The sequence below is a fragment of the Panthera tigris genome, chromosome X, assembly GCF_018350195.1.
Source record: "Panthera tigris isolate Pti1 chromosome X, P.tigris_Pti1_mat1.1, whole genome shotgun sequence".
NCBI classification, from domain to species: Eukaryota; Metazoa; Chordata; class Mammalia; order Carnivora; family Felidae; genus Panthera; species Panthera tigris.
The window spans coordinates 124138302-124156963 of record NC_056677.1 but is presented as its reverse complement, the minus strand read 5'-3'; the positions used below and the strand labels follow the sequence as shown (position 1 = coordinate 124156963).

The 18662-nt window shown below is 39.1% G+C and overlaps 1 protein-coding gene across 1 annotated transcript in view; it reads left to right on the top strand.

The window, feature by feature from the left end:
- Positions 1 to 18401, top strand: part of GABRA3 (gamma-aminobutyric acid type A receptor subunit alpha3) — a 103025-nt gene extending 84624 nt beyond the window's left edge. Inside the window, exon 8 of the mRNA XM_042973981.1 lies at positions 17266 to 18401. Within this exon, the coding sequence (XP_042829915.1) occupies positions 17266 to 17601 (336 nt within the window). The 3' untranslated portion in view covers positions 17602 to 18401. The remainder of the gene's footprint in view (positions 1 to 17265) is intronic.
- Positions 18402 to 18662: the final 261 nt, after the last annotated feature.

Below are 18662 nucleotides of genomic sequence, written 5' to 3'. Positions count from 1 at the left end.
CTTTATCAAGACATCTAAATTATTTTTAAATGCCTTCATAAAGAAGAAATAGCAGTTGAAAAAATAGTACAATTAAGCTTATGTCACTGATGGACTACTTGGAGTCAAATAGAATTGACTGATGGATAGATTTCAGCTTGAATGGACATCCCTGTGATAATCCACAGGGGTTCATCTTTGACCCTTTCCTCTTAAATTTTGTCATTAATGCTTCAAGTTTGTAAGCAAGCATTCATGACTATGGGAGAGTATCTTCTGAGTTATGAATTAAATAGAGTTTCTTGTTTTGCAAGAGAGGGGGGAAGAGAGAAAGAGAGAGCCAGTGAGTGAGGGCAGAGGGAGAGAGAATTTTAAGCAGGATACATGCCCAGTGTGGACCCCAACATGGGGCTTGATCTCACAACAGTGAGATCATGACCTAGCCAAAATTAAGAGTCTGACACCTAACAGACTATGCCACCCAGGTGCCCTAAAGATAATTTCTGAAGTTTGAGAGAACAGGCTGAAATCAAGAGATAAACATTAGCTGAATCAAACAAATTCTTACACATAGACACACAAAAAACCCATTAGTTCTTAATAAGAAAGCTTAACAATAATTGCACATTATAAATAAGATGATGGGATACAGGGAATAAAATTTAATGTAAGTCTTCTATGTGGTGTAACTATCAAAAAGCCAAATTTGATTTGAGTCTGAGTTAAGAATTACCCAGAACAAGTAAGATAATAAGCCCTTTTTCTTCTATACTGGTTTGGCCATGTTTAAAGTATACTGTTCCAGTTTGGTTCTGTTCCAGTTTGGTTTCTATAATGGAGAAAGGGTACATAGCTCAAGGGGATGATGATTGCTAATTTCAGATATCTGAAAGGCTGTCATATATGTCTTGTGAAAAAAATGTGGTAGACTTTTTTTTTTAATGGCCAGGAAGAAGTACAGGGTTGTTTTGAAGGCAGAGAGAGAACTAGAATAGATTAGTAAGAGACTGGATGTCAAAAATGATGACCATTTCTCCAATTCCAAGGAGTGCTGAAAATGAAAAAAAGAACAAAAAGAATCATCTAAAACTCTTCTGCAAATATGGTGATGAAATCTTTCCTTCGTCCCCCTCCATGGTCAATCCATTTAAGTTATCTAAAAGAAAGCAATTATGAGATTTGGGGGGAAAATCCTATGGAACACATCAAAATGAATCTCTAATGTGAGGGTGCTATACTTTGTCTATACTGCTACAATGTGAGGGAACTAACAGTTGGAACCACTGACCCACAGGAAGAATGAAGTGCATTAAAAATAAAAATATTGGAATCTAATTACATCTCAGTTTAGTTTTTTTCCTCCTTTAGAGAGACATATTAAACCTTATTTGCTTCATAAAGCTAGAATGGGTTTAAAAACAATATACATGATTTAAAAATTTATTTTTTATTTGTACTATGATTAAGGATAAGATAAAATGGGAGGGGGTAGATTATAAAGGAAATGAAAAGAAGGAATAGGTGGAAACAAAACTTCACTTACAAATGAAGACAAATGACTACCTTACAATTGCATTCTGAAAAATAGATTAACTGGATTTCTAAGGATCAACCACATGTATTTATCACTGCTTCCATTTACAATCCCACTAAAATGAGATTAAATAAATAAAATATGTATAAATAAGCACCAGGAGAACTGGAGAAGGGATTTTAGTCAGACAAGAAATTTTAATATGTTTTTTTTAAAAGAATGAATGTGGAAAGAGAGAATAAGAGTTAATCTGTCAAGCTGGAGTAAGATATAACACTTAGAGAAACTCAGTATTTGAGGTGTTTGGTATAGCAGAGAATAAAGAAACTATGGAGATTGGTTATAAGTCTGTGTACAGAGTAGTCAAGACCTTAGAGCCTGCCCAACATGTGAAATGTTTGCAGTCAAATGTATACTTTCCAGAAGAACATCAGAAGTTTCTAAAGAAGTTGAATGTCTCCAGAATAATGACCTTTACATACTGACATTTTGAAGTACTCCATAAAAAATTACCTGCTTTCTACTCATCTCCTTAAGTCATCAACCAGTCAACAAGCTCAGCTCAGATACACTGAGCATACAGGCATCTTTTATGTTGCCAAATAATATTGGCATACTAAGGATTACCAAAGTGACGTCTGCTGGGGCAACAGGGTGGCTCAGTTGGTTAAGTGTCCAACTTTGGCTCAGGTCATAATCTTGCAGTTTGTGAATTTGAGCCCTCATCAGGCTGTCTGCTGTCAGCACAGAGCCCACTTTGGATCCTCTGTGCCCACCACCCCGGGGCCGCGCCTTCCCTACTCCTACTCTTTATTTCTCTCTCTCTCTCAAAAATAAATAAACATTTAAAATTAAAAAAAAAAGGGCATGTGAGTGGCTCAGTTGGTTAAGCGTCCAATTCTAGATTTCGGCTCAGGCCATGATCTCACAATTCGTGAGTTCAGGCCTCGTGTCAGGCTCTGTGCTGACAATGTGGAGCCTGCTTGGGATTCTCTCTCTTCCTCCCTTTCTGCCCCTCTCACTCTTTCTCTCTTCTCTCAAAATAAATAAACTTTAAAAAATAAAAAATAAAAAATAAACCAAAGTGATGTTTGCAATGTGAAAGAGAAGAGCAAAGATTTTTTAAAAAAAACTCATCTTGGAAGGAACAGGGATAATTTAGGGAACTAAGAAAATTCTAACTTTTATAGTGGTAATTATATTCATAAAACAATGGGATGCTAATATAAAAGGAAATAGAGAATAAGGAAGAGCTCTTAAAATTAAAACGAAGTACCAAAATAAAAATTTCAGTAGAGATATGGGAAAATAAACTGAGGAAAATCTCCCTACAAGTAGGGCAAAATGGAAAAAAATATGAGAATGTAAAAGAAAGGTAAGAGACTTAAGAATGTATCCAAGAAGTCCATCCAACTCAGAAGCTGCTGTGTGAGTGAACAGAAAAAAGGGAATAAAGGAAATTAACAAAGAACTAATACATTTTTACAAATGGAAATACATAAGTCTCCAGATTAAAAGTAACTTCATAGGCCCACATAGAGACACATCATAATGAAATTTCAGACAACCAGAGATAAAGTGATAGTCTAAAATGTTTCTAGATCATAGGGTAGGTCTATTTTTAATTTTTTGAGAAACCTCCACACTGTTTTCCAGAGTGGCTGCACCAGTTTGCATTCCCACCAACAGTGCAAGAGGGTTCCTGTTTCTCCACATCCTCGCCAGCATCTATAGTTTCCTGTTTTGTTCATTTTAGCCACTCTGACTGGTGTGAGGTGATATCTGAGTGTGGTTTTGATTTGTATTTCCCTGATGAGGAGCGATGTTGAGCATCTTTTCATGTGCCTGCTGGCCATCCAGATGTCTTCTTTAGAGAAGTGTCTATTCATGTTTTCTGCCCATTTCTTCACTGGATTATTTGTTTTTTGGGTGTGGAGTTTGGTGAGCTCTTTATAGAGTTTGGATACTAGCCCTTTGTCCGACATGTCATTTGCAAATATCTTTTCCCATTCCGTTGGTTGCCTTTTAGTTTTGTTGATTGTTTCCTTTGCTGTGCAGAAGCTTTTTATTTTGATGAGGTCCCAATAGTTCATTTTTGCTTTTAATTCCCTTGCCTTTGGGGATGTGTCAAGTAAGAAATTGCTACGGCTGAGGTCAGAGAGGTTTTTTCCTGCTTTCTCTTCTGGGGTTTTGATGGTTTCCTGTCTCACATTCAGGTCCTTTATCCATTTTGAGTTTGTTTTTGTGAATGGTGTAAGAAAGTGGTCTAGTTTCATCCTTCTGCATGTTGCTGTCCAGTTCTCCCAGCACCATTTGTTAAAGACACTGTCTTTTTTCCATTGGATATTCTTTCCTGCTTTGTCAAAGATTAGTTGGCCATACGTTTGTGGGTCTAGTTCTGGGGTTGCTATTCTATTCCATTGGTCTATGTGTCTGTTTTGGTGCCAATACCATGCTGTCTTGATGATTAAAGCTTTGTAGTAGAGGCTAAAGCCTGGGATTGTGATGCCTCCTACTTTGGTCTTCTTCAAAATTACTTTGGATATTTGGGGCCTTTTGTGGTTCCATACAAATTTTAGGATTGCTTGTTATAGCATGGGGAGGGGAAGGAAAAAAATGGTTAGAGAGGGAGGGAGCCAAAACATAAGAGACTCCTAAAAACTGAGAACAAACTGAGGGTTTATGGGGGGTGGGAGGGAGGGGTGTGTGGGTGATGTGTATTGAGGAGGGCACCTGTTGGGATGAGCACTGGGTGTTGTATGGAAACCAATTTGACAATAAATCTCATATTAAAAATAAATAAATAAAATGATTCTAGAATGTTTTTTGCAAAGAAATTGTTAACAGAATGGCATTAGAATTCTCAAGTATACTGTATGGTGGAAGACAGCAGAGTAGTAAATCTCATAAATATGAGGGACAAATGACTTTCAACCTAGAATCCTATGCCTAGCCAAAGTATCAATTAAATGGAAAGGTACAGTAGTATTTTCAGACTTCTAAGATCTCAGAAATGTCACTTCCCATACACTCCACCTTAGGAAGACATAGGAGGATATGTTTTATTAAAACAAAAGAGGGGTGCCTGGTTGGCCCAGTTAGTTAAGTGTCCCACTCTTGATTTTGGCTCAGGTTATGACTTCACAGTTGTGAGATTGAGCCCTGCATTATGCTCCATGCTGGGCATGGAGCCTGCTTGAGATTCTTCCTTTCTCTCTCACCCCACCCTCTCCCTCTGCCCCTCCCCCACTCTTGCATTTCTCTCTCTCTCTCTCTCTCTCTCTCTGTGTGTGTCTGTCTCTCTCTCTCACCAAAACCAAAACAAAGCAAAACAAAATAGAACAGTAAAACATAAAAGAGAAGGACACTGAATCCAGAAAAGAGAGTATCCAACATAGGAGATAAGTGAACAGAAGTCCTAAAATGAAAGCTATGATGCAGCAAGAAGCAAACCTGGAGAGGGATTAGTCCAGTTTGGGCAGGATGCTAGATGTATTTATATAGTAATTTGTAATGATGTTACCACTGGTTACTAATTGAACTAAAATATTGTTATATTTGTATTGGAGGATGGAGGAAGTGTTGCATGAATGAATTAAATTTCTATCATGAAAAGATTGGCTATGTATGAAACTAATAGCAGCATAAGCATATTATTTAGAAATTTAGAAATATCAGTTAAGAGAATTAAAAATAATTAAGACTTGCTTTAGGTAAGGGTTTTTGGTTTTCATTATTAGCCTTTAAGTTCTTTTTTTTTTAAATAAAAAACTATGTACATTACTTCCATTAAACTCTTGAAAATTAAAAATAAAAGCAAATAAAATTAAGAAATAAGCCTCTACATTTAAAAAGATTATTATTCTTAGAACTGCTTTTAAAATATTCATAAATTCTTACCTAAGTTTTGAAAATACAGTAATTCTTATCCTGTTTTTATTTTCTTTTTTTTTTTTTATTTTTTAATATATGAAATTTACTGTCAAATTGGTTTCCATACAACACCCAGTGCTCATCCCAAAAGGTGCCCTCCTCAATACCCATCACCCACCCTGCCCTCCCTCCCACCCTGCCCTCCCTCCCACCCCCCATCAACCCTCAGTTTGTTCTCAGTTTTTAAGAGTCTCTTATGCTTTGGCTCTCTCCCACTCTAACCTCTTTTTTTTTTTTTCTTTTCTTTCCTTCCCCTCCCCCATGGGTTTCTGTTATGTTTCTCAGGATCCACATAAGAGTGAAACCATATGGTATCTGTCTTTCTCTGTATGGCTTATTTCACTTAGCATCACACTCTCCAGTTCCATCCATGTTGCTACAAAAGGCCATATTTCATTTTTTCTCATTGCCACGTAGTATTCCATTGTGTATATAAACCACAATTTCTTTATCCATTCATCAGTTGATGGACATTTAGGCTCTTTCCATAATTTGGCTATTGTTGAGAGTGCCGCTATAAACATTGGGGTACAGGTGCCCCTATGCATCAGTACTCCTGTATCCCTTGGATAAATTCCTAGCAGTGCTATTGCTGGGTCATAGGGTAGGTCTATTTTTAATTTTCTGAGGAACCTCCACACTGCTTTCCAGAGCGGCTGCACCAATTTGCATTCCCACCAACAGTGCAAGAGGGTTCCTGTTTCTCCACATCCTCTCCAGCATCTATAGTCTCCTGATTTCTTCATTTTGGCCACTCTGACTGGCGTGAGGTGATATCTGAGTGTGGTTTGGATTTGTATTTCCCTGATAAGGAGCGACGTTGAGCATCTTTTCATGTGCCTGTTGGCCATCCGGATGTCTTCTTTAGAGAAGTGTCTATTCATGTTTTCTGCCCATTTCTTCACTGGGTTATTTGTTTTTCGGGTGTGGAGTTTGATGAGCTCTTTATAGATTTTGGATACTAGCCCTTTGTCCGATGTGTCATTTGCAAATATCTTTTCCCATTCCGTTGGCTGCCTTTTAGTTTTGTTGGTTGTTTCCTTTGCTGTGCAGAAGCTTTTTATCTTCATAAGGTCCCAGTAATTCACTTTTGCTTTTAATTCCCTTGCCTTTGGGGATGTGTCGAGTAAGAGATTGCTACGGCTGAGGTCAGAGAGGTCTTTTCCTGCTTTCTCCTCTAAGGTTTTGATGGTTTCCTGTCTCACATTCAGGTCCTTTATCCATTTTGAGTTTATTTTTGTGAATGGTGTGAGAAAGTGGTCTAGTTTCAGCCTTCTGCATGTTGCTGTCCAGTTCTCCCAGCACCATTTGTTAAAGAGACTGTCTTTTTTCATTGGATGTTCTTTCCTGCTTTGTCAAAGATTAGTTGGCCATACGTTTGTGGGTCTAGTTCTGGGGTTTCTATTCTATTCCATTGGTCTATGTGTCTGTTTTTATGCCAATACCATGCTGTCTTGATGATGACAGCTTTGTAGTAGAGGCTAAAGTCTGGGATTGTGATGCCTCCTGCTTTGGTCTTCTTCTTCAAAATTACTTTGGCTATTCGGGGCCTTTTGTGGTTTCATATGAATTTTAGGATTGCTTGTTCTAGTTTCGAGAAGAATGGTGGTGCAATTTTGATTGGGATTGCATTGAATGTGTAGATGGCTTTGGGTAGTATTGACATTTTGACAATATTTATTCTTCCAATCCATGAGCATGGAATGTCTTTCCATTTCTTTATATCTTCTTCAATTACCTGCATAAGCTTTCTATAGTTTTCAGCATACAGATCTTTTACATCTTTGGTTAGATTTATTCCTAGGTATTTTATGCTTCTTGGTGCAATTGTGAATGGGATCAGTTTCTTCATTTGTCTTTCTGTTGCTTCATTGTTAGTGTATAAGAATGCAACTGATTTCTGCACATTGATTTTGTATCCTGCAACTTTGCTGAATTCATGTATCCGTTCTAGCAGACTTTTGGTGGAGTCTATCGGATTTTCCATGTATAATATCATGTCATCTGCAAAAAGCGAAAGCTTGACTTCATCTTTGCCAATTTTGATGCCTTTGATTTCCTTTTGTTGTCTGATTGCTGATGCTAGAACTTCCAGCACTATATTGAACAACAGCGGTGACAGTGGGCATCCCTGTCGTGTTCCTGATCTCAGGGAAAAAGCTCTCAGTTTTTCCCCGTTGAGGATGATGTTAGCTGTGGGCTTTTCATAAATGGCCTTTATGATCTTTAAGTATGTTCCTTCTATCCCGACTTTCTCAAGGGTTTTTATTAAGAAAGGGTGCTGGATTTTGTCAAAGGCCTTTTCTGCATCGATTGACAGGATCATATGGTTCTTCTCTTTTTTTTTGTTAATGTGATGTATCACGTTGATCGATTTGCGAATGTTGAACCAGCCCTGCATCCCAGGAATGAATCCCACTTGATCATGGTGAATAATTCTTTTTATATGCTGTTGAATTCGATTTGCTAGTATCTTATTAAGAATTTTTGCATCCATATTCATCAGGGATATTGGCCTGTAGTTCTCTTTTTTTACTGGGTCTCTGTCTGGTTTAGGAATCAAAGTAATACTGGCTTCATAGAATGAGTCTGGAAGTTTTCCTTCCCTTTCTATTTCTTGGAATAGCTTGAGAAGGATAGGTATTATCTCTGCTTTAAATGTCTGGTAGAACTCCCCTGGGAAGCCATCTGGTCCTGGACTCTTATTTTTTGGGAGATTTTTGATAACCGATTCAATTTCTTCGCTGGTTATGGGTCTGTTCAAGCTTTCTATTTCCTCCTGATTGAATTTTGGAAGAGTGTGGGTGTTTAGAAATTTGTCCATTTCTTCCAGGTTGTCCAATTTGCTGGCATATAATTTTTCATAGTATTCCCTGATAATTGTTTGTATCTCTGAGGGATTGGTTGTAATCATTCCATTTTCATTCATGATTTTATCTATTTGGGTCCTCTCCCTTTTCTTTTTGAGAAGCCTGGCTAGAGGTTTGTCAATTTTGTTTATTTTTTCAAAAAACCAACTCTTGGTTTCGTTGATCTGCTCTACAGTTTTTTTTAGATTCTATATTGTTTATTTCTGCTCTGATCTTTATTATTTCTCTTCTTCTGCTGGGTTTAGGCTGCCTTTGCTGTTCTGCTTCTATTTCCTTTAGGTGTGCTGTTAGATTTTGTATTTGGGATTTTTCTTGTTTCTTGAGATAGGCCTGGATTGCAATGTATTTTCCTCTCAGGACTGCCTTCGCTGCATCCCAAAGCGTTTGGATTGTTGTATTTTCATTTTCGTTTGTTTCCATATATGTTTTAATTTCTTCTCTAATTGCCTGGTTGACCCACTCATTCGTTAGTAGGGTGTTCTTTAACCTCCATGCTTTTGGAGATTTTCCAGACTTTTTCCTGTGGTTGATTTCAAGCTTCATAGCATTGTGGTCTGAAAGTATGCATGGTATAATTTCAATTCTTGTAAACTTATGAAGGGCTGTTTTGTGACCCAGTATATGATCTATCTTGGAGAATGTTCCATGTGCACTCGAGAAGAAAGTATATTCTGTTGCTTTGGGATGCAGAGTTCTAAATATATCTGTCAAGTCCATCTGATCCAATGTATCATTCAGGGCCCTTGTTTCTTTATTGACCGTGTGTCTAGATGATCTATCCATTTCTGTAAGTGGGGTGTTAAAGTCCCCTGCAATGACCACATTCTTATCAATAAGGTTGCTTATGTTTATGAGTAATTGTTTTATATATCTGGGGGCTCGGGTATTTGGCGCATAGACATTTATAATAGTTAGCTCTTCCTGGTGGATAGACCCTGTGATTATTATATAATGCCCTTCTTCATCTCTTGTTACAGCCTTTAATTTAAAGTCTAGTTTGTCTGATATAAGTATGGCTACTCCAGCTTTCTTTTGGCTTCCAGGAGCATAATAAATAGTTCTCCATCCCCTCACTCTCAATCTAAAGGTGTCCTCAGATCTAAAATGAGTCTCTTGTAGACAGCAAATAGATGGGTCTTGTTTTTTTATCCATTCTGATACCCTATGTCTTTTAGTTGGCGCATTTAATCCATTTACATTCAGTGTTATTATAGAAAGATATGGGTTTAGAGTCATTGTGATGTCTGTATGTTTTATGCTTGTAGTGATGTCTCTGGTACTTTGTCTCACAGGATCCCCCTTAGGATCTCTTGTAGGGCTGGTTTCGTGGTGACAAATTCCTTCAGTTTTTGTTTGTTTGGGAAGGCCTTTATCTCTCCTTCTATTCTAAATGACAGACTTGCTGGATAAAGGATTCTCGGCTGCATATTTTTTCTGTTTAGCACACTGTAGATATCGTGCCAAGCCTTTCTGGCCTGCCAAGTTTCAAAGGAGAGATCAGTCACGAGTCTTATAGGTCTCCCTTTATATGTGAGGGCACGTTTATCCCTTGCTGCTTTCAGAATTCTCTCTTTATCCTTGTATTTTGCCAGTTTCACTATGATATGTCGTGCAGAAGATCGATTCAAGTTACGTCTGAAGGGAGTTCTCTGTGCCTCTTGGATTTCAATGCCTTTTTCCTTCCCCAGTTCAGGGAAGTTCTCAGCTATAATTTGTTCAAGTACCCCTTCAGCACCTTTCCCTCTCTCTTCCTCCTCTGGGATACCAATTATGCGTATATTATTTCTTTTTAGTGTATCACTTAGTTCTCTAATTTTCCCCTCATACTCCTGGATTTTTTTATCTCTCTTTCTTTCAGCTTCCTCTTTCTCCATAACTTTATCTTCTAGTTCACCTATTCTCTCCTCTGCCTCTTCAAGCCGAGCCATCGTGGTTTCCATTTTGTTTTGCATTTCGTTTAAAGCGTTTTTCAACTCCTCGTGACTGTTCCTTAGTCCCTCGATCTTTGTGGCAAGAGATTCTCTGCTGTCCTGTATACTGTTTTCAAGCCCAGCGATTAATTTTATGACTATTATTCTAAATTCACTTTCTGTTATATTATTTAAATCCTTTTTGATCAGTTCATTAGCTGTTGTTATTTCCTGGAGATTCTTCTGAGGGGAATTCTTCCGTTTGGTCATTTTGGAGAGTCCCTTGCGTGGTGAGGACCTGCAGTGCACTTCCCCTGTGCTGTGGTGTATAACTGGAGTTAGTGGGCGGGGCCGCAGTCCGACCCGATGTCTGCCCCCAGCCCACTGCTGGGGCCACAGTCAGACTGGTGTGTGCCTTCTCTTCCCCTCTCCTAGGGGGGGATTCACTGTGGGGTGGCGTGGCCCGTCTGGGCTACTTGCACACTGCCAGGCTTGTGTTGCTGGGGATCTGGCGTATTAGCTGGGGTGGGTAGGCAAGGTGCACGGGGGGTGGAGGGGCAGGCTTAGCTCGCTTCTCCTTAGGTGATCGACTTCAGGAGGAGCCCTGTGGCAGCGGGAGGGAGTCAGATCCGCTGCCGGAGGTTTGGCTCCACAGAAGCACAGAGTTGGGTGTTTGCGCGGAGCGAGCAAGTTCCCTGGCAGGAACTGGTTCCCTTTGGGATTTTGGCTGGGGGATGGGCGGGGGAGATGGCGCTGGCGCCTTTGTTCCCCGCCAAGCTGAGCTCTGCCGTCCGGGGGCTCAGCAGCTCTCCCTCCCTTTGTCCTCCAGCCTTCCCGCTTTCCGCGCAGAGCTGTTAACTTATGACCTCCCAGATGCTAAGTCGCGCTTGCTGTCGGAACACAGTCTGTCCGGCCCCTCCGCTTTTGCCAGCCCGACTCGGGGGCTCCGCTTGGCCGGCGAGCCGCCCCTCCGCCCCGGCTCCCTCCCGCCAGTCCGTGGAGCGCGCCCCGCCTCGCCGCCCTTCCTACCCTCTTCCGTGGGCCTCTGGTCTGCGCTTGACTCCGGAGACTCCCTTCTGCTAATCCTCTGGCGGTTTTCTGGGTTCTTTAGGCAGGTGTAGGTGGAATCTAAGTGATCGGCCGGACGCGCTGTGAGCCCCGCGTCCTCCTACGCCGCCATCTTCCGGAACCCCCTGTTTTTATTTTCAAGTAAGGATATTTGAATGCTCTAGAATAATATTTCACATTAGAAAAAATACTCAACTTCATATCTTGGAAAAGTTTAGTTTTTTATTATTATTGCCTTAAAAATTTTTGTAATGTTTTATTTTTTTTATAGTTTTGACTAAGACACCAGAATACTTTTTTGAGAAAAAGATTTTTTTAACAAAGCAGAATATAGGAGCTAAATATCTCTGTAAAAAATCTACCTAGATTCATATTTTACATTACATAAAAACTTTAAATTTTTTATTTAATTTTATTTTTTTTAATTTACATCCAAATTAGCATATAGTGCAACAATGATTTCAGGAATAGATTCCTTAATGTCCCTTACCCATTTATCCCATCCCCTCCCACAACTCCTCCAGTAACCCTCTGTTCTTCATATTTAAGGGTCTCTTATGTTTTGTCCCCCTCCATGTTTTTATATTATTTTTGTTTCCCCTCCCTTATGTTCATCTGTTTTGTCTCTTGAAGTCCTCATATGAGTGAAGTCATGATATTTGTCTTTCTCTGGCTAATTTTACTTAGCATGCATGTTGTTGCACATGACAAGATTTAATTATTATGGGTGAGTAATGTTCCATTGAATATGTATGCCATTTTTTCTTTATCCATCTTGATGGACACTTAGGCTACTTCCATATCTTAGATATTGTAAATAATGCTGTAATAAACATAGGGGTCTATGTATCCCTTCAAATTAGTGTTTTCATTGATTTTAGGTAAATACCCAGTAGTGGGATTACTGGATCATATGGTATTTCTAATCTTTTGAGCCACCTCCATACTGTTTTCCATAGTTTTGCATCCATTTACATTCCTACCAACACTGTATCCAGCTTCCCTTTTCTCCACATTCTCACCAACATTTTACTTTTTTGTCTTTTTGATAATAGCCAATCTGAGCAATGAAAGGTGATCTCTCATTGTAATTTTGATTTTCATTTCCCTGATGATTACTGTTGAGCATCTTTTCATATGTCTATTGACCATCTGTATGTTTTCAAGTCCTCTGCCAATTTTTAATTAGGTTGGTTTTTATATTAAGTTGTATAACTTTTTTATATATTTTGGATATTAACTCCTTAGTGGATGTATGATTTGCAAATATCTTCTCCCATTTAATATGTAGTCTTTTCATTTTGTTGATGGTCTCCTTTGCTGTGCAGAAGCTTTTTAGTTGGATGTAATTTCATTTTTTCATTTTAGTTTTTGTTGCCCTTTACTGAGGAGATTTGTCCAAAGAATCATTGCTAAGCCTGATGACAAATAGCTTACTGCCTATGTTTTCTTCTAGAAGTTTTATGTTTTCAGGTCTTCCACTCAGTTCTTTAATGCATTTTGAGTTTATTTTTGTATATTGTATGAGATAGTGATCCAGTTTGGTTTTTTGCATGTAGCAGTCCAGTTTTCCAATCACCATTTATTGAAGAGACTGCCTTTCCCCCAGTGTATATTCTTACCTCCTTTGGTCATAGATTGACTATATATTCATAGGTCTATTTCTGAACCCCCTATTCTATTCTATTAAAATATGTGTCTATTTTCATGCCAGTACCATGCCATTTTTATTACTATAGCTTTGTAGTATAGTTTGAAATCGGGGAGCATGATACCTCCAGCTTTGTTCCACCTTCTCAACATTGCTTAACTATTCAGGGTATTTTGGTGGTTCCATACAAATTTTATAATGTTTTGTTCTGTGAAAATGCCATTGTGATTTTGATGGGGATTTCATTGAATCTGTAGATTGTTTTTGGGTAATATGGACATTTTAAAAATGTTAATTCTCCCAATCCATGAGCACACTATATTTTTCCATTTGTTTGTGTTGTCTTCAATTTCTTTAATCAATGTCATAAACCTCCCTTGCTTGGTTAAATTTACTCCTAGGTATTTTATTGTTTTTATGCAACTGTGAATGAAATTGTTTTCTTAATTTCTCTGTTAGTTCATTATTACTGTATAGAAATGCAACTGATTTCCGTATGTTAATTTTGTATCCTGCAACTTTACTAAATTTATTAGTTCTATTAGTTTTTTTAGTGGAGTCTTTATGGTTTTCTATATACAGAATTGTATCTGCAAATTATGACAGTTTTATTTCTTTTCTAAGTGGTATGCATTTTATTTCTTTTATGTTCTGGCTAGGACCTGTAATACTATGTTGAATAAAAATTATGAGAGTGGACATCCTTTTCTTCTTCATGATCTTAAAGAAAAAGCTTTCAGGTTTTTACCTTTGAGTATGTTAGCTGTGGGCTTGTCATATATAGTCTTTATTATGTTGAGGAACACTTCTATGCTCACTTTGCTGAGTTTTTATCATAAATGGATGTTGAATGTTGTCAAATGCTTTCCTTTGTTTTGTTATTGTGGTGTATCATGTTCACTGATTTGTGGACCTACTTGATCATGGTATATAAACCTTTTATTTAACATATTGTTGAATTTGGTTTGCTAATATTTTGTTGAGGATTTTGGCATGTATCTTCATCAGGGATCTTGGGCTGTAATGTGTGTGTGTGTGTGTGTGTGTGTGTGTGTGTGGTGTCTTTATCTGGTTGTGGTAGCAGGGTAATTCTGGCCTCATAAAATGAGTTTATAAATGTTCCCTCTTCAATTTTTTTAAAATAATTTGAGAAGGATAGGTCCTAACTCTTCTTTAAATGTTTGGTAGAATTCACTCATGAAGCCATCTGGTCTTGGACTTTTCTTGTCACTTTTCTGATTTGTCTTTGAATCCCTTATAGTATATATGCTATTACTTTGCCCCACTTATGCAAAGTAGGGTTCAGGAAATTTGGATATATGTTAGGGGGTGGATACAGAGGCATTGGACTATATCTGTATATACTCTGAGGTCCTGGCTGGGTATCAAGTACATTCAGCACTCCAACCCTATAGTTGGCACTTCTCAAAACCCACATGAGGTGGCTTTCTAAAAGAAAAGGTATTCTGGGAGTAATACTGCTTGGGGGAATTTGGAGGAATCAATTTCAGTTTGGTGGTATGGGAATTACTCCCAGCTAAACTATAGAGATATGTTCTCTGTATAGGAGAGGTCAAGACTAAGGAGGTACAAACTGGAAGTCACATTGAGAATCTTCAATGGGAGGGGGTCATCTTTTTATTCAGTAAGCATCTATCACATGCCTAAACCAGGCACTGGGCTAGGAAGGAATAAAATCACAACTTGGTCAAAATTAAGTCAGTCTAGTTTGTATCTATCAAATCAAAAACTAGATACAGAAATGGAAAAATATTAACCATTAATCTCTGTCTCCTGCTTCTGTCTCCTTGACACTACAACTTTTGCTTTGATTTCCTTCTTTGACAATTTAGGTAAAAATTAGAATGGCTGATTAAAATGTACCATGTTGGAAAGGGCAAGAGGAATTAGAAGGTAATTTTCCTTTATTCCTTTAGAAATCTGAGATTAAATCAACTGCTGCTTCTTCTCACCTATAGAACACAAAGTGCTTATGGAGCTACAGAAAGTATTTGCTGTTTGGAATGATTGTTTCAGAGATTTGGTTATAACCAGCTTATATGTGACTAAATTAAATAACATGTGAAAGCTTATAGCAAAGTCAGGATAGTGGGTTTTTTTCTTTCCTGTTTTTTTCTACCCACAAAAAAGAGATTACTAAGCAAATTAATAAGGAAAACAAAGTGCTCTTTTATTTAATAGCAGAGGCATTTAGCAGCAGGCCTCTATTTGCACAATGAAGTTGCTAATTATAAATGAGTCCCATGTAGTATTTAAGGAATTTACAAGGCTCTTAGAAGCCTTAGAGTTCTGTGCTCCTTCCACTTACAGCATTGTGGCTGCAATTCTCAAAGAGAAAGAAGAGTATTGCTTTATAAAAGTCCTATTAGTGAGACTGTTCATTTACTTAAACCAACACTCTTTCATTTGCCCCACTCCCCCTCTTTCATTTAAAACCCTAAAGTCAGGATGGGAAGTCAGGAGGGCATGGCATACAAGGCCTTTGTCATGTACACTGTGATCCAGCTATAGCAGACTTCTTGTCATCCCTCAAGCAAGCAGTGCCCTTGACCTGTGCTGCATCTTCAACTGGCGAGTTCCTGCTCATCTTCTGTGACACAGATCACAAGCCTCATTATCTTCTCTGAGCCACCTTTTCCAATACCTGTAGGTACTTTGCCCCTCACTTTACTGAATTCCAATCATAGTTTGCTCATATCTATTAGAACACTGATCACATTATATGGCACTCATGTGTTCCTACAGCCCTCTCCCCCACTGTACTGTAAACCTCTGGACAACAGGGACTGAAATGGACTCATCTTTTAACCCTCCCACCTATCCCTAAATGCCTAGCATAGTTTCTGGCCCAGTAGGTATTCAGTAAGTATTTGGCAAAGTTACTAGGATCAGGAAAGTAAATGGCAGTATGGTCTAAACGGAAAAAAAAAAGATCAAAATGGTGTAAAGAAAAGAAAAGAAAGATATTAGGATAAAGCAGTCAGTAAAAGACTGGGAGTAGAAAAACCCTGGAAAGAAACAAGTAGGAAGGAGTAAAGTAAAATACACATGCTGGGAAGAAAATAACATTGAGAAAGGGAACAATGTGAGGTGTGTGAAATTAAGGTAATACAAGTAGTTGTCACTTTTCATCAAACACTCTTGGGCATTTATGAAGCTCCTCTATCTTCACTTTTCCTTAGAAACAAAAAGGGATGGAAAGAAGAAAAGGCCAGACTACAGAGGGAGGCAGCAAACACTATAGACTATGCACTGTCACTGCCTTTGGCTTCCCTTCATCAGCCTCTCTCTTCTGATCTAGATCTGAGCTCTGTTTTTTCTACATGAAGGTCCATGTGTACACAAATTATATAGTTAGGAACAAATGGGCACATATGTGCATGTTTGTTTCCCTTTTTTTTTTTAATTCTAAAAAAAAAATTACAAAAGGCAATGTCATAGCAAGACTCTGGCTCTTCCTGCCTTTGGTGTATCAGAGGGAAATATTTGCATAGCTCCCTGAGGAGGTCTTGGCCCCTGCCTACAGCCATGAGAGAGTAGAAAACTCTGGGGTGCTCCCTAGCTTGAACACATTTACAGTGCATGAAGGGTGAGATACTGTTGTAATGATGCATGTAAACATGCCATAGTATTTGTTGTGTCTTTAAGATGAAATGACTTTCAGACTCATATAGCTCTCTTCCTCACAGGGGATGTGCCACTTGATGGTTGAAGCCTTTTGGAGTTATTTCTCGGGTAACCAAAAAGTGCCTCGCACCTATAGAAAGCAGCACAGTGCAGCTCTGGATTAAAGTCAGGAGCCGAGGTGGCTAGTGTGGGCTCTGCTACTCAGTCTGAGGCTGAGTTTTATCATCTGTCAAATGGGAGTAATCTCACCTATCTACTTGTTAGGGTTACTGTGAGGATCAAATCCCATGATTATATAAGATCCTACATGTGACCAATATTTCACAGTTTTCCAGTGATTCTTAGCACCATTCTTTCATCTGATCCTCTCAACAACCCTGCCAAATATTTTGATTTTCATTTTACAGATGAAGAGACTAAAACTCAAAGATAAGTGACTTGGCCAAAGCCACATAACTAGTAAACCAGGATGATGCAAGTTTTCTGTTTTCAAATTCATCTTCAATTATCCTTAGATACAAACCTGGCTACTCAGTGCTATTGGCTTCCTAGCCCCTGTTTCTTAACTTCCCTCATGGTTCCTCCTCCCTAAAGCCTCTGAAGATGATCTGTGTAATGAATTAATTAGCTTTTGTTTTATCCCCCCTTCTCCCTACTTTTTCTGACTCCTAGAAGAAAACACCAGCAGCCCCAACAAAGAAAACCAGCACCACCTTCAACATCGTGGGAACCACCTATCCCATCAACCTGGCCAAGGACACTGAGTTCTCCACCATCTCCAAGGGCGCTGCTCCCAGTGCCTCCTCAACCCCAACAATTATTGCTTCACCCAAGACCACCTACGTGCAGGACATCCCAACTGAGACCAAGACCTACAACAGTGTCAGCAAGGTTGACAAAATTTCCCGCATCATCTTTCCTGTGCTCTTTGCCATTTTTAATCTAGTCTATTGGGCCACCTATGTCAACAGGGAGTCAGCTATCAAGGGCATGATCCGCAAACAATAGATAGTGGTGATGCAGCAACCAGAGCACTGTATACCCTAGGAAGCATCCAGGCACCCGAACCCCAGGGCTCCCCTTTCTGTGTTTCAGGACTCTTCTTTTTAACTCTCTACCAAGCTGTGACTCTCAATTCATATTTATGAGTCTCAATGAAAAAATAATAACAGAAAAATTACCTGCCCCTTTGACATTGCTGAGTATACCCTCATCAGAGCCAAACACTGCCATTTGTTCAGTTGCTCACCTTAGTCTGCCAGTCTCCCCCAGCTGAGGGCACTGCATGTATTTTATTGCACTCTGCCCACTGCAGAAAGAACAGGAGACTCTATTACCTGTAGTGGGAGCCTTGGCTATTTGAGTGGTCCAGACCAAAGAAGATTGTTGACTGGTCCAGATCATATGATTCTAACTCCTGAGGGAGCCAGGCTATCCCATGTGGTCCTGGTCTGCCACCTCCCTTGCCTACACCACGGCCCACTAGGTATAAGTACTGATAGCAAAGGCAGGAGCCAGTGCTAACCTCTAAACATGGCTCCAGCCTTTTTATTGGCTTGGAGGTTAGTGGGGACAGTTGAGGCTTACCACTGTTAATGATAGATAGCCAAAACAGAATCAACTAGGCCAGCCTGGTCTAAAGATGGCTGATGCCCTGCCAGTTTCACCCCCTCAGGAAAATAGTACCCTCTTTGGTATATCTCTCCTTTGGGAAAGCTCTCTTAAGTTCTTTGACCCTCCCCCACACCTTTGTAGCCAGCTGGACACTACTTAGTTTGGACTCATTACTGCCTGCAAACTCTTCAGGAAAAGGATCAAGTATTTTTGTAATTTATACTAAAAACAGACAAACAGAAACAAAAAGATCTAGATCAAATGCCTATATAATATTTTTTTTAATTTGTTTTTTTCAACGTTTTTTATTTATTTTTGGACAGAGAGAGACAGAGCATGAACGGGGGAGGGGCAGAGAGAGAGGGAGACACAGAATCGGAAACAGGCTCCAGGCTCCGAGCCATCAGCCCAGAGCCTGACGCGGGGCTCGAACTCACGGACCGCGAGATCGTGAC